Source organism: Hemibagrus wyckioides, linkage group LG25, assembly GCF_019097595.1.
Source record: "Hemibagrus wyckioides isolate EC202008001 linkage group LG25, SWU_Hwy_1.0, whole genome shotgun sequence".
Classification (NCBI taxonomy): domain Eukaryota; kingdom Metazoa; phylum Chordata; class Actinopteri; order Siluriformes; family Bagridae; genus Hemibagrus; species Hemibagrus wyckioides.
Genome location: NC_080734.1, coordinates 9,518,726 through 9,534,270, shown reverse-complemented (window position 1 = coordinate 9,534,270; position 15,545 = coordinate 9,518,726). Strand labels below are relative to the sequence as shown.

The following is a 15,545-nucleotide window of genomic DNA, read 5'->3' as shown; positions in this document are numbered from 1 at the left end:
TGATAAATGATCCTGATTTGACTCAAACTAAACAAGCAAACTTCAGACGCCAAACTAGTCTTGTCTATTTAACTGCATTTGGTGTACACGAGGACAGTGTGTACATTTCCATTTTGGCCAGAGCTGATAGACTGAGTCAGTACTGAAAGACAGGGTCAGATTTCCTCACAGAACACATAAAGCAGAAGGTTATTATGAATATGAGCCAAACAGACAGCTCTGTCCTAATAGACAGCAGCAGCAGCAGTAATAATAACAATAATAATAATAATATCACCATCATCGTCATCATCATCATCACCTCTACTCTTCGATGTGAGAAAAAACAGGTTGCATAAACATGAAGTAAACTGCAGTCAGACTGAATCAGACTCACACACCACAGTTTTTGTTTCTTTAAACTGCAGAAATAGAAATTTCTAGAAACACCAGCACAGAGGGGTACCGTTGTATTGTTTTTTTTTTTTTTATCCTTTTATCTTAACATTCAAGAATTTTGAAACTAAAAACAACGGAAATGCTGCAGTCACGTCATGGATTCTATCTCAGCGTTTATAATACCAAATGTCCATGTTAATAATAATTTTAAAAAAGAAAGAAATTAAAATAAACAGTGATTTGCAGTTAGCACTGAGAGAACATATAGCAAACAGATGTTAATCTTTATAAAAAAACAAAAAAAAACAACACAACAACAACAACAACAAAAAAAAAATAAAAATAGTTGACCGGCACACTTCGGCAGGTTACGCTGTTCTAAATTTACAGTAATGACACCTCGAGCCTAATTTCACACTTCTTTCAGTCAACAGTGAGTCCTTACCAGTATCAGTCCTCACACACTAAGCATATGGCTTAATTATATCTGTAAAACACCAACATGAATTCAACTAGGGTGACAAAGGATTTTTTTCTTTTTTTTTTAATCTCTACTTGAAAGCAGTTCAGTGTTATGAAAGGTGTGAGATATGGAGCGGAAAAACAAGGTCCCCTACTGAGACAGAAGGTGAGTTGGAGATCGTCCGGCGATGTCTAAGCGTCCAGTGTAAACGTGAGCGAATTGCAATACTGTCTAGACACAGAGACAAAAACAGAGCACACAGGACAACGAAGGAAAAGCAGGAGAGAGGAGGACAGAAATGACGACAGGAAGTCCAGAGCACAATCCGTTTAGGGTTTGTTTGCAGGACGTCGTCCTCACGACATAGACGTAAGCAGGACAGTGTTACTGATGGCAGGTGAATGAACTTGGCTTATTCCTGAGCCTAATTTATGATTGGAATTAAAATTAAAACATGTGTCAGCATGTGCATGAGTAAACATTGAGATATAGAATTTTTTATATATATATATATATATATATATATATATATATATATATATATATATGTGTATATATATATATATATGGACGTGTACATGTGTAAACATGATGTCACTGTTCACCTATTTCTTTGAATGTATGTTCGTATTGCAGAACTGCATGTGTGTCTGAGTGTGTGTCTGCATTTGTGTGTGTGTGTGTGTGTGTAGGTGAGTGCGTGTGTGTGTGTGCCCAGATGGGGTGCAGGTTTGGGATTTAGGATCAAATACAATTTTCCTTCACGATCATCTTGCCAGTGAGTTAAGCCAGCATCTGTGGCATTCCAACAGATCCAAGATTGGCTTTGATGGCTGTTATTCCTTCTTGTATCATCGTCCCGCTTTCCCTCATCCTTTTCTCCCTCTCTCGATCCCTCTCTTCACCAGAGCAGCGAGCAAAACCAGCAGTAGACGTATTGAAGGACGCTGTACCACATGTAGCCCGAGATGAAGGCAAACGACTGGACGGCGCACAGCCATGCAAAGTCCAGTGTCATTGCCCGGGATTCGGCCTTATTCTGACCTTTTGATGGAGGGAACACTCCTGCAAAACACATAACACATGGTGTTATTCTTCTCATGCGCTGGGAGATACAGAGGCTGATAAACAGAAATATCAGGTATAACAATAGTTAGTCAGGTATACAGACACAGAAAGATCAATATATAGAAAAATACAGACAGACGGGTATAAAAATAGGCAGGTATATAGGCAGAGGGTTCAATAGTCGACAGAATGACTGATTATCTGCTATAAGAAGTAATAAAATAGTCATAGACAGATCAGTAGACAAAATATTAGACAGACATGTATAAAGATAGTCAGGTACACAGACAGAAAAATGAATGTATAAAAATTAGAACATTTTTATATTGTTCATATTAGAAAGGTAACAGATCTAACAGCCAGAGTTATCATTTTAGTGAGACATGTAGACATAAATAACAGACAGACACGTACAAAGATGAACAGATAGACAGAAATATCAGATAGAAAAATGACAGAAAAATGAACGGATAAAATGAGTCATATAGGACAGAGAGACTGAAAGACTGAATCTAGACTCACAGCCTTATAGAAATACACAAGAAATAGACAGGCAGACACATGAATACATAGCTAAATATAATTAGTAATTTCTGACAGATAAACAAATAGAAATTCTGGTATACGGATACACAGTACGGCCAAATGTTTGCGGACACCTGATCATCACAGCCATAATGCTCTTATGGCTGAATGAGCACAAGCTATGCTCCGAAATCTAGTGTAAAACCTTCTTGAAAGAGTCAAGGTTGTTATTGTTATACCAGCAGATGGAACCGAATTTACAAAAAGCACATGGGTCTGATGGTCAGGTGTCCAGATACTTTTGGCCAAATAGTGAAAATATACACATAGTCAGACACATGGATCCTCAGAGAGAAACACAGATATATCAGACATTGGGACAGATCCGAGACAAACATCCGAACAGATGGCCAGAATGAGCGCACAGACGTAAAGACAGACAGATTATTATTTATTATTAGTGGTGATGAAGAGAATATTAATCAGTGAGAAAGGCATAAACAGAGGAAGTGTGAGCTGGTGTAATGTCTCACCTGTCTGATAGAAGTGAGCGAGAAGTTCTTCCTTCTCCACAAACCTCTGATAGAGCCAGTCTGTTAGAGCCTCTGTCTCCACTGGCACCTCTCGTACCGGGTAGAGCCTGACACACACACACACACACACGTATTTGTTCTGTTGAATATTGTGGACAGGGATAACCAAATGACATCATGAAAACACACCATCAAACCCCAAAACACACAGATCTGGACTGTCTCATGCCACATCCTAAACTGTGTGTTAAAGCAGCACAATACTACTGTTAACTCCACTTCGGCACACAGTTGTTAGTAAACACGATGCTTTATTTTATGGGTTTAAATATTACCATGTAACAAGACCATTTTATCAGTTTATTACTCATAGTGCTTTTGTCTGCGGCCCATCATCTCTCTGGAGCAGTCCACCTGGCTCAGTTTTCTCAGCTCTGAAGAAACTTTCCACCCAATCACAACTCCCCGGTTCCTCGAGCAATCCACCTGGATCTACTCTTCAGCTGCTTAGAGACATCCTGAACCTAAAGGTTTCCACTAGGCTCTCCAGTGCCAAGCATCTCACCTGCCTTTCATGTCTAGAACTGTCCACAGAGCCAAGTCCTGCATATGGGCCTGCCAACCTGACCCCACATTTAATCCTAGAGCCAGGCACCTGGCTACATCCCTTCAATTCCTGATTCAATGCACTTGGCCACACCCCCAAAGATTCTGGGGGCATCCACCTCGATCCATCCCCTCAGCTCTGAGAAGCCATCCACCTAACCATGTGGAACCCTTTCAGTTCAAGCAAATGGCTTATTTCTTAGAAACTATCCACCAGGCCACACCTCCTCTGTTTCAATGGCCTTCCACCAAGCCCCGCCCCCTCATCTCTCAGGAGCCAACCAGCTGGTTCCAGTCTGTCAGCTATCTAGGGCATTCTCATCAGGCCCTCCATCTAAAATCAATACATTGGTGAGACATTTCAGGTAATGCACTCACACTGAAGACTCCATTAATCACAATAACAATATACATGTAATTAACATAAAATAATTAATATGTAATGCATCACAACTTGCAATATGACATGTGGATTGAATTCAGATGAAATTAAAATGAATAGTAAGCAAATCTAATCTGAATTGCAAACACCCTATCTGTGCTGTGTCCCAAATCTCTGACTAGTGAACTAACAAAAAGTTGTACCACTGTACATTTTATCTCAGCGTACCCGATGGTATATTGGTGCTCTGGTATTATGTGGCTTGGAAAACCGGAACGTACGGTACATTTTCTATTCCAAGCCATCATCTCTCACAAAAATATCTTTCCATTCCCACATCCATACCTCAACGTTTCCAATTCAGACAACATTCTCAGACATGCTTTCTTTAAAAGTTCTCAATGAAAAATTGGACAACAGACTACCGAGAAACACCGCAAGCAGACAAGACAAATCACAATGTTCACAATCGAAGAGTCCAGCCAAACCATGTCTGAAAAAAAAAGCGCTGCTCGAGTGTTTTAAAAAAGCACAGCGCAGATGTGCAGCTTACGAACTATTTCCGCTGATGGAGTTGCTCGTGTATGTGAACAGCTTGGCGAAATGCAGCCGTGGCACCGCAAGAAACGCTGAGAAGGAAACCCAAACGGCTAAGAGGCGACTAAATCCACCGGCGTCATCAATTATTCACCGGCAGATTGAAAAACAATACACACGCAGCAAACACAAATGAAAACAACACACAACCCGTGTGGACAAAACACACACAGAGAGACTGAGAAGAACAGTTCCAGAAATGGCTTTATAATTGACAATATTAATACATACTGCTCCTATGACTGCAAAGCTTCTGAGAGCAACAAAATATCAGGAAAACGTAACAACAAAATATTAATAATTAATATTGATGCTAAGTAAACACATACAGCGACTGTATAAATGCCATTAATTTATTTCATGTCCATGGGATATGGGTGTTCAAACAAGAGAAACTGTATTTGTTCATGCAAGGCACTTTTTATAATAAAAGTATTTTTTTTCTAATAGTATTTACTCTCAAATATATCTCAAAGTAATCTCAAACGTCTTAGAAAGTAAATAAATGCAAAATAATATTACGTTTCTTTTGCTTCAAGCATGTGTTTTTTTTCTAGGGTATAAATATGAGGTTGCATAGCTTCATTCTCCATTAACAAAAACATGCACCACAAAAGGTCATTTGGCTGCTGACCTGCACTAAGGCCTCAGGAAAGACTTAAGGCTTCATAGTCATGTACATATAGTGCGTTCTTAAAGTCTGACACCACATTAAAAATCTGAGATTTCTATTATTTTTTCATTTAAAACTGTAAATAAACCCATAGTTTTACAGAATTGAGAAAAAGCGTTTTGGGATATACTGATCCTTCGTGGAAAAGGTTTTCAATTTTCCTCAAGCATTATCCTTTGAATTATCTACAGAAACGTGTGTTCAGACTGTTGATTTGATCTCACATGACTGATCAGGTTTTATACAAACTCCATGCTACTCAGAAATCCCGAAAGCCATGTAAATATTTCTAAGATTCTGCTTTTCACTTAAGATATTGTTAATAGTATAATTTGTAATGAGAAAAGTTCTAGTCGATTCTTGAAGAAAGCATTTCCATCGGTGTACTCAGTCTTCCAGGCCGTGCTGAATATTAAATCAGATCTAAGACCATAATCTTGCTCTCAGTAATCGTAATCATGAAAGCTAAAATTTGTGCAGAGTGTTTGGTAAAGCAGCCTCCGCATGACTCTAATCAGCTGAGCGAGCTCTCTAATGGATGTTTACTGCTCGCTGACGACGCCGTTCCTGTCGAGTGAGAAAATAAATAAATAAATAAAAAAAATCACAGCTGCTTTCACAGCCTGAAGAAAAATCAGACGCAGTGTGTTGGGAAACAGAAGCGCTGCTAGACACACACACACACACATATAATCATGAGTGGAAATGATTTGAAAATTATTTACCGTTCACAGTTTGCTGTTACACATAGAAAGTATAAAGACTAAAATAAAAATCACCTGAATAGAGGGTAACTGAACACTGAAGGATGTGCATTGTGAATCTCGCTGCCGCGCCTCCCGTGTCCTGAAGTGACCGTACTATTCAGATGTCGTTCAGAGAGGCAGACTTTAACCAGATAACTCGATTTGGAAGCACACGGCACATTTCACACTCAAATCTAATCAGATTATTCCATATAACTCTGAATCGATAAATGGAGATGATGGAGTGAACCGACTCGGCGCTCGCTCTGTAGCTCAGATTAGCCGGGGTCTTATTTCACTTTTATCCAATTGATTCGGGATTGTTCTAGGAATTGTTGCCGAGCCTTTTCTTACCATACGTTGTTGGAATAATAATAATAATAATAATAATAATAATAATAAGTATATATGTATTTCCAGACAATAATACTGTACATGTGCAATTAAAGAACATTAACATATCAATCAAAACATGTAAGCTTTCTATCATGTCTTTAGAAACACTATTCAGAAGGGCACTAGGTAAAGGGCAGTGGCAGCTTAAGTGGTTAAGGCTCTGGGTCGTTGACCAGAAGCCCCAGCACCGCCAAGCTGCCACTGTTGGGCCCTTGAGCAAGGCCCCCAACTCACCCTGCTCCAGGGGCGCTGTTTCATGGCTGACCCTATGCTCTGACCCCAAAACCGCTAAGGATGGGATATGTGAAGTAAGAATTTCACTGTGCTGTAATGTATATGTGACAAACAAAGGCAACTTAACTTAGCCTACAGCTCTGTTATTTTCCATCCCAAGTGCCCATTTGGTAACTAAGTCAAGGACTAGGATTTTACATGGACCAAAAAGGAGGAAATACAAGATCAAGCAGGTAAAAAGGTTTCTGTAGGTAAATAAGTTAAAAATGAAACGGAAACATTAAATAACCTGCATGATGATGCAGTACGGAGCTTCACAGCTTCAGGGTTCATGGTATGATCCTGAGTTTGAGTTATTTCTCTGCTCTACTTTTGTCTGCGTGGGTTTCTTACAAATTCTTTAAATTGCTTCTAGATGTGAATGTGTGTGTGTGTGTGTGTGTTGTCCAGTGATGGACTGGTGTCCCATCCTGGGTGTATTACCACCTCCTGCCCAGTGTTCATGGGACAGGCTCCAGATGCATTAGGATGACTAGTATAAGCTCTTACTGAAGAATAAGAATAAGAGAGAGAGAGAGAGAGAGAGAGGAAGGAAGGAAGGAAGTGACTGAAATGACTGAAATGGCCTATTAAATCAGTCATAAAGGGACTTCAGAGAAGAATGAGAGTAGTAGTAAGTAGAGAAGTGGGTAGAGAAGCGGGTAGAGAAGCTACTTCTCTGCAACTCTATTTGATCAATCAATGTTCTGTCCTATTTTTAGCTAAACCTGTCTGCAGCAGCTCAGGGAACATGGTACCCAGGTAAAAAGGGTATCCGAATTCAGCATGGCTTTTAGGTACAGCACAGCATGCCGGGTGGTGGAACATGTGACTGCAGGGATGATAATATGGTCATTGCTGAGCAGAGTGATATAAAAGTGCTATAAACGTGACCCAGAACATCTACCTTCCTCCGGAAGACGCTGTTACGCTGACGTCATGTTTAAGACAAAATGCAATATCTTTTTCCAACTAGACTAGATTTTGTGTCAGAGTTCAAATGTTTGTTGAACCCTTTCTAAAGCTTGTAGATGCTCATGTGTACAAAAATCTCAGGCAAATGTCGCTATGCAGTGTTGCAACTTGTCAGCGTTCCCTCTCTTTAAACAGTGTTGTGGTATTTGGTCTAAAAAAGGAAATTGTGTCAGATCACAATGTCTTGAGCAAGCCGTGTTCCCGAAGACTACAGTGATGTCGACTCCTTCAGCTGATAAACTACTGGAACAGCCCTTAAAATGGCAAAGGAGATTTAACCCAAAGGAAAATGGAGAGGATATAATATTCTGTCTTGTACAGAACAACTGAAAGATCAGGAACTTATATAACAACAAGCCAGTTTCTTGTTGATCACTGTTAAACATGTGCAATAATAGTTATTTATTAGCTAGCATACATCTGTCCAACCCCAAAGGTTTTTAGTTGACGACACTGAGGTTAAGCTACTTATTGATTTTTATCAGAAAGTGACACTTCAGTTATCTTAAGGAGGCATTTCATTCTCAAATTGTGTGTGTGTGTGTGTGTGTGTGTGTGTGTGTGTGGCCTCAACACTTTGTCTCCTTCTGGGCTAAAAACAGCTCTCAGGCAGCATCACAGTTTCACACTTGTGCCCAGAATACAGAGGTAGAGGTAGCATTAGCCTAGCAAAACTAAACTAGCATTTTAGTAACACAGAGCTTTTTGATATTGATGACATATGATATTGATGACATTTGATGTGTGTTCCTGTTCATCCCCAAGGTGTTCAGTGGGGTTGAGGTCAGGGCTCTGTTCAGACCACCCTAGTTATATATTTATATTTATGGCATTTGCAGACGCCCTTATTCAGTGTGACTTACAATTTCTCTCATTTTATACAACTTAGCAAGTGAGGGTTAAGGGCCTTGCTCAGAGGTCCAGCAATGGCAGCTTGGCGGACCTGGGATTCACAATCACAACCTTCTGATCAGTTGTGCACCAATTTAACCATTAAACTACCACATCCCCTCAAATGTTCTTCCACTCCATCCACAGTTCTTCCACGCCATCTTTGGCAATCTTGCCTTCATGGAGCTCACTTTGTGCACAGTTCCAATGAAGGAAAATCATAAATCTCCAGCATACAGAAATTCTAGACAATTGTGTGCGTTTCCAATTTTGGGGCAACAGTTTGCAGAAGAACCGCATATCGGTATGATTGTCAGGGGTCCACATACTTTTGGTCAAATAGCATAGGTTTTGCATAAGTATTGATCCTTTCATGGTTTATTAATAGTTTTTGGTCATTTCTTTAATGAACGATGCCATTAATTCTAGACTGTACCTAAAGGAAAACCTCAGGGTCAGCTACAGTAAGCACTGATAAATATTTGAATATTTATGATGTTGAAGAGCACAGCGGTCTCACACCCAGCTTACAAGTCTAAAAGCTTTAGCACTGCCGTGCAAAAGGAAAGAAAGTCATTCTCACTTCTTCTTTATCTCTCCTGTTAACCTCACACAGTCAACAATGTGGATGTCAGCTTCTTCAACAAATACACTGAACTCTGAACAGTCACCCACACACCACCAACATTCAGAACATCTAATGAGAGACGTTGTGTTTTAAGAGGAAGACCTTACATGCTCTCTGCATACACACAGACACTCGCATTATAATGTAATCATTACGGCTGTTAAGGAAGTTAGTAGTAGAGATTACATGAAGGCCTGATTCTGCCTGATTAATCCTGTTTCCCATTATAGCATCTAGTCGCCAATAAAATGTGATTAAACAAACTAAGGGATATTCATTGGACATCTGGGGCAGTTTAATATTGAGGAATTGTAATGACTGTCATTTCTGAACACCATTATAGTGCAATTACTGCACAAAACATTGCCACTGGAGATGTACATAGTCAGCTATGCTTTGTGCGGTTACAAATCCTGACACACTTGTTTCTGTGGCTCCTCTTACTCTCCGGATCTGTCGGATTCATGCTCCGGAGCTTTCTGACTAAGACGCTTCTGGAGATGAGGAAAATCTCACCTGGATACTATAGACTTTATTCACAATCTGATCATTCTGTATCCTTTCCACATGATTAATAATCGCATCTGGTGTCCCCCGAAGAGACATACACACTGGCATACACACACTTCTGCACACACTCACACAAACACTTCATTTAAATACAAAGAAAAAATATCTGGTGTCCTTTGCATGACTGGCCTTATGCCCTTTGATGCTGCCTACCTAGTGAGCTACTGTCTAAAATAAAACACAAGGTAGTCAGGGTATCTGTAAGCACCTCTGTAATACGCGAACAATAAAATAATACAGAATATCGGGAAACAGTATTTTTGCGGCATATAAGCAGCCTTTAGACATCAGCTCAGTTACAGTGGAGCAAAACCAGCATGTGTATGTGACATGAAATCTTCAACAGCAGGAGCATGTAACCTGACCTTGTTTAAATCCGGTTTGATTTAGGCTTTGGTGCTGGAGAAAAAAAAGGGGTTTAGAATATTAAGGGAACCTAGTTAACTTACAAACCAATAACATGCTATGAAAGACCAGTGGTGACTATCTGTCCTGATTTATTGAACAAGTGGCTCTTTGTGCTTTCTTGCAGTCGTCAGTGTCAACTTGTGAGCTATAATGTGCTATAAGTCCTTATTCACGACGGGATCACCATGGCAACATTTACATAGCTGCATGTCATCTTCAGACTTCCTTTTGCTATATAATCATCACATCCTAAACTTATCCCAGAATGTCACACTGAACCCTGGCTGTATCCTCACTGAGCTTATAGACTTTATACAATAACCCTGACACACTTACACACACTGTTACAGCTTCCCCAACCGGTCACTTGTGCTCGTGTTCTTTATTCACTTTAACTGGCTTTGCTGAGCTCAGCTGCCATCTGCTCGGCTGTTTCTGCACTTCTTCCACAAGTGAACCTGTTCCTGAGCTTAGATACATTCTGTTCTGTCCTCTTTACCTTCTGCACTGGTATTGAAGATGAAGAGTTAGACCAGATAATGAAGAGGATGTAACATGGTTACATTTAATAATTAAGGAAAATACTCAGGAAAAAGAGCATACAGACAGATACCGTGATAAGCAGAGAAAGAGACAGGTAGATAGAAAGACATATAGATGCACAGACAGACAGGAATAGATAAAAAGACAGACAGAAAAACAACTAGATGTATAGACTGGAATAGCTTGACAGATACTAACAGATAAGACAGATACAAACACATAGATTCACAGATTCATAGTCAAACAGATAGAAAGACATGCAGCCAGATGTGCATACAGACAGGGATAGACAGACATGAGATGGACAGAAAGACATATAGTCATATACACTGACACACAGGGAGAGGCAGAAAGACAAATATCTAGATACAGAGACAGACAGGAACACATACAGATGCACAGACAGATAGACAACATACACGATCAGGCATAACATTATGACCATCTGCCTAATATTCTGTTTGTCCCCTTTTTGCCCTGACCCGTCGAGGTATGGACTCCACTAGATCCCTGAAGGTGTACTGTGGTATTTGGCACCAAGATGTTAGCAGCAGATCCATTAGGTCCTGTAAGTTTCGAGGAGGGGTCTCCAAGATACTTACAGGACTTAAAGGATACTTTTGATAGATACTGACCACTGCAGACCGGGAACACCCCACAAGAGCTGCAGTTTTGGAGATGCTCTGATCCAGTCGTCTAGCCATCACAATTTGGCCCTTCGTCAAATTCGCTCAAATCCTTACGCTTGCCCATTTTTCCTGCTTCTAACACATTAACTTTGAGGACAAAATGTTCACTTGCTGTCTAATATATCCCACCCACTAACAGGTGCCATGATGAGGAGATAATCGTCTTATTCACTTCACCTGTCAGTGCTCATAATGTTATGCCTGATAGGTGTAGATTGGTCGCAACAGACAAACAAGACTAGGCAACAGACAAACAGTCAGGAAATAATCTGTTGTGATTAAATGAATAAATCATTGAGAAAACAGTGAATAAGCAAGGAGTCCAATCACACACCATGGCCAATGGCCATGTGTCATTAAATCATTCATACGGCCCTGCTCCAGTCACCCGAGCGCAGAGATACGGACTCCCTCACCTCCACTCACCTGTTTACCTGAAACCCACAAACCCCAACCTGTAAAACAACACCACAGAAAACAGCAATACAGGAGCAACGGTGACGAGAAGGTTTGGGGTTCAAATGCTCTGCTCACGGGCTGTGACTAAAAACCTCATCCTTAACTGCTCAGAGTTACTCTAGACTGGATTTCTCAAATTCTCTGCATACACTCCAAAATATAGACAGAGACAAAACAGAGACTCTATTATTTCATACATAATTAAGTCAGTACATAAAACCGTGTCAGTACCAGACTGTACTAGGTTTAAGCCTGGTCTGCAGATCAGATGTTTCAGAAATCCTTCAGATCCCCTTAGTAAACATAGCACAAGAGTGAAACTGGGTTTATTTATCTCACAGATATTCTGAAAAATCAATTTCGCTGTATATTTCACTCCATTATAAACAGTCTGGCTTCTCACTGGACTAATCAGCAGATTGATTGGGATTAAGAACTATGAGACAATCTTCTGCACAAAATCTTGGGTGCTCTCCAAAAAAAAAAGGAAAAAAAAAAATGCTATGTAAATATACAGTTTTTCTTCTTTGCCATCTCAATTTTATTCTATCACACCAAACATACAGTATATAGATAATACTATACAGCATAAACTTTGACATTCATTAACTTTTTTCTTAATTAACTTTGAATTTATTTGTGTGTAGTCAAAAATATTGCTGTTAGCTAGTTACTGAATTTGATTCAGTAGCTAACCAAGAATTCCCCCCTGTTTTCTCTTCAGCTTAGTCATCTGCTAAATCCCATCCACCAGCCAGCTCTTCCTTATCAAATAGTAGCTATCAACTAGAGAGGGTGATGGCTGACATGTTTTCCGTAAGATGCGTGAAGCCAACCAAATGCATCTTGTGTGTGTTACCCACCCTCTTCTGCATACATGAGTTCACAGATACTCATGATTGGCTGGTGTGACTGTGATTTCCAGGGGAGAGTAGGAGAGTTTTCCATCCCTCCTACCCAGAAAGCAGTCAGTTTTGCGACCATGGCTCCTGACTACGAATGGCTGTGTTCACTCACTCTATTGTGTCACTCAAGACCATATCTGACCGTGTTTTAATTTGAGTGCCCTATAATGATACACTACAACAGTATTACATGATCACATGAAGATGTCTTGGAGGGAATTTCATAAATGCGTGAAAGAGGTAAGATTTTTTTTAAGCCCTGTAGTTTACTGAACTCCAGTTAATATTTCACATCATCCAATGAAAAGCTGCAACAATTACAACTCCCTTTCTTCCTCATTTTGTGAGGATGATCATGTCAGTGAGTGTATAGAGTGCAGTGTGCACCGCTCAGACACCGTTACTCACTCACGGCTCAGGTTATAGGGGCAGTATCTATCACCTGTTTTCTCCAGTTCCTGCCGAGGTATAAGAACAAGGCAGGTGTGTTGGTGTCACAGCTTGACCAGGGTGTAAATATTTACATCTCTGCATGACTTTAAAGGACAATGAGCTAAATTTCTGACATGAAAACAACTTTAGCTGTATATTTGCTTACTAAAACATACTGCTTAATTAGATGTCCCTCTCTTCCTCTTAATTCAATTTCATTACGGCTTGACAGCCAGCTGCTATATGGGAGCCTTACTTAATTGTATGGATATGGCGTTATTCTCAGAGGTGCGATATCCTTTCTAACAGATTGTATTATATCATCATTTACAAACACACTCTGCTACATCCTCCATCTTTTCTGGCTAAAGAAAAATCTAGTTCTAACTTTATAAAGGTAATAAGAAATGTGAGCATATCCGTCAAGTCAGCAATCCCGACCAACAGAAATGTAAATTACATAAACCGTAAACAATATAACCCTCTGGGTCTCCAAACCTGATATGAAAAAGATTTTCATCACGCCTCTGGCCACAAGCTGAAGGATCAATGAGAGTTTCGAGCAGGTTTCAAACGAGTAAACAAACATCTAAAAACACAGATGCTCAAGAAGCTTCTTATAGCAAAATACAGCCATTAGATTGAAAGAAATCCAGGTATCCAGTCTTAAGCACTTTCTTTGAAGTAGTTGATAAATGAAAAGGTTTATAGGTGATCAGTTTCAAAGGCACTCTGTACTGATCATGTTTATTGAAGGAAACAACAAACCTGTATTGAAAGCTAGTGTTGTAGTTTGGGATACTTCAGTCCACAGTCAAGTCTAATTCTGGGCTTGTTTGTATAATCACAAATTTTCCCCTTATATAGAAAAATTCCTTCAAAGACACGGTGCTAGAAGTGCTAGGCATGAGTTTCGTACGTTTGCCTTATTTTAAAACTGATTTTCCTGTGGTACCAACACTCAAGCTGGAAAAAACCCCCAGCATTTTCTGAATGCATGACATGTCATTATACAGGAATTCCTGCACACAAGGAACTAATCTCATAAAAGATGATTTTTAGTTATGCAGGTCAGCAGGAGACATGCCTTTTGTCACTGCAAGCACTCGTATCACAAGGTGAGATAGTTACTGTGTTCCAGTCCTATATACAGCTTTTACATCCCAACACCCATAATAATCTTTTTCTCTTGCAACACAAAAACAGAACCATTGAACCAATCGTGTCATTTAATAAGACAGCCATGAGCATGTATAGCTTCAATAACTGATTTAGACTGCACCACTTTCATTAATTGCACCAAACTCTGAGCTCAAATGGCCCTAAATCGGGAAAAATAACAGGCCGGAGTTAAAGCCTAAGCAGTGTATATAAGTGTATGAGGTGGCAATGAGCTGCGAATAGAACTGAAAGGATCCGAAAGCTGCACAGTGGAAATAATAATGCGGTTGGAGACACTTACAAAAGCATATTCGGGTGCCCGAAGGCTGGGCATATTATTATTCATATTCCATTCAGAAAACAAGCGGCAAACTTTTGATCTCATTCTGTCTCTTCTATTAATAACGTATGATTAGACTCCTTCGTTCCTTGTGCTAATGTAGAAACATATTTGGAACCTAACACAACAAATCAAATCTCCTAAATGTAGACAATGCATGAGATATACAACACACATACAGTATATAAGCTCTTTCACTAAACTAATACGGAAGATCAAGGGAGCGGAGCAGCCGATGATTAATATAAACAGCTAAAAGAAGAGACGGAGACAGCAATAAAGAAGAAGAGAGATGCAAGGAGAAAAGAGGTGGTTAAAAAAAATGAGAGAGGCGCTAGGAGGGGAAGGGGGGGGGTCATTGAAGTCGACAATGTTACAGTGTTATTATCCAGATCCAGGCTTAAAAGCAAAAGCACAACAACAAAGAGGTGATGGATAGAGAGAGGATAGAGAGACTCTGTAAAGCCAGGTCTTAAAGGCCTGGGGTAAAATGAGGTCACCGGGGACAAAGCAGCAGCAGTCAGCTGAGGGCAAGTAAGATAAGTGTGTGAGAGAACGGTATTGTGTGTGTGTGTGAGAGAGAGTGAGGGAGAGAGAGAGTGAGAGAGAGAGTGAGAGAGAGAGAGAGAGAGAGAGCATGATTGCTGCAGGATGCTCAGCCTGCTCATCAGTAAGCATTAAAAAAAGTTTATGGCTCATCATTTCTATGTTTAGCTTGTATAGAAATCCCGGCATTCTCCATGCACTGGAACGCCAATCAGCTGGTAACTCTGCTGAATGAAATAATTTACTCTGGAAATAGAATTGTTTTATTGAGTACATGATAGGACATGAATATTTTGCAGTTGTTTGCGCTGTCTATGACGGTACAAATAATGATAATATTTGAATATTGTCTGCATCT

The 15,545-nt window shown here is 39.9% G+C and overlaps 1 protein-coding gene across 3 annotated transcripts in view; it reads right to left on the bottom strand.

Moving 5' to 3' along the window:
• Positions 1 to 1,390: 1,390 nt before the first annotated feature.
• The window catches only part of lpgat1 (lysophosphatidylglycerol acyltransferase 1), a 45,843-nt gene continuing 31,688 nt past the window's right edge, over positions 1,391 to 15,545 (bottom strand). For all 3 annotated transcript variants that reach the window (XM_058378980.1, XM_058378981.1, XM_058378983.1), the window contains exons 7-8: positions 2,968 to 3,074; positions 1,391 to 1,906 (exon numbers count right to left, since the gene is read on the bottom strand). In XM_058378980.1, coding sequence (XP_058234963.1) covers positions 1,743 to 1,906; positions 2,968 to 3,074 — 271 coding nt within the window. In that variant the 3' untranslated portion in view covers positions 1,391 to 1,742. The remainder of the gene's footprint in view (positions 1,907 to 2,967; positions 3,075 to 15,545) is intronic.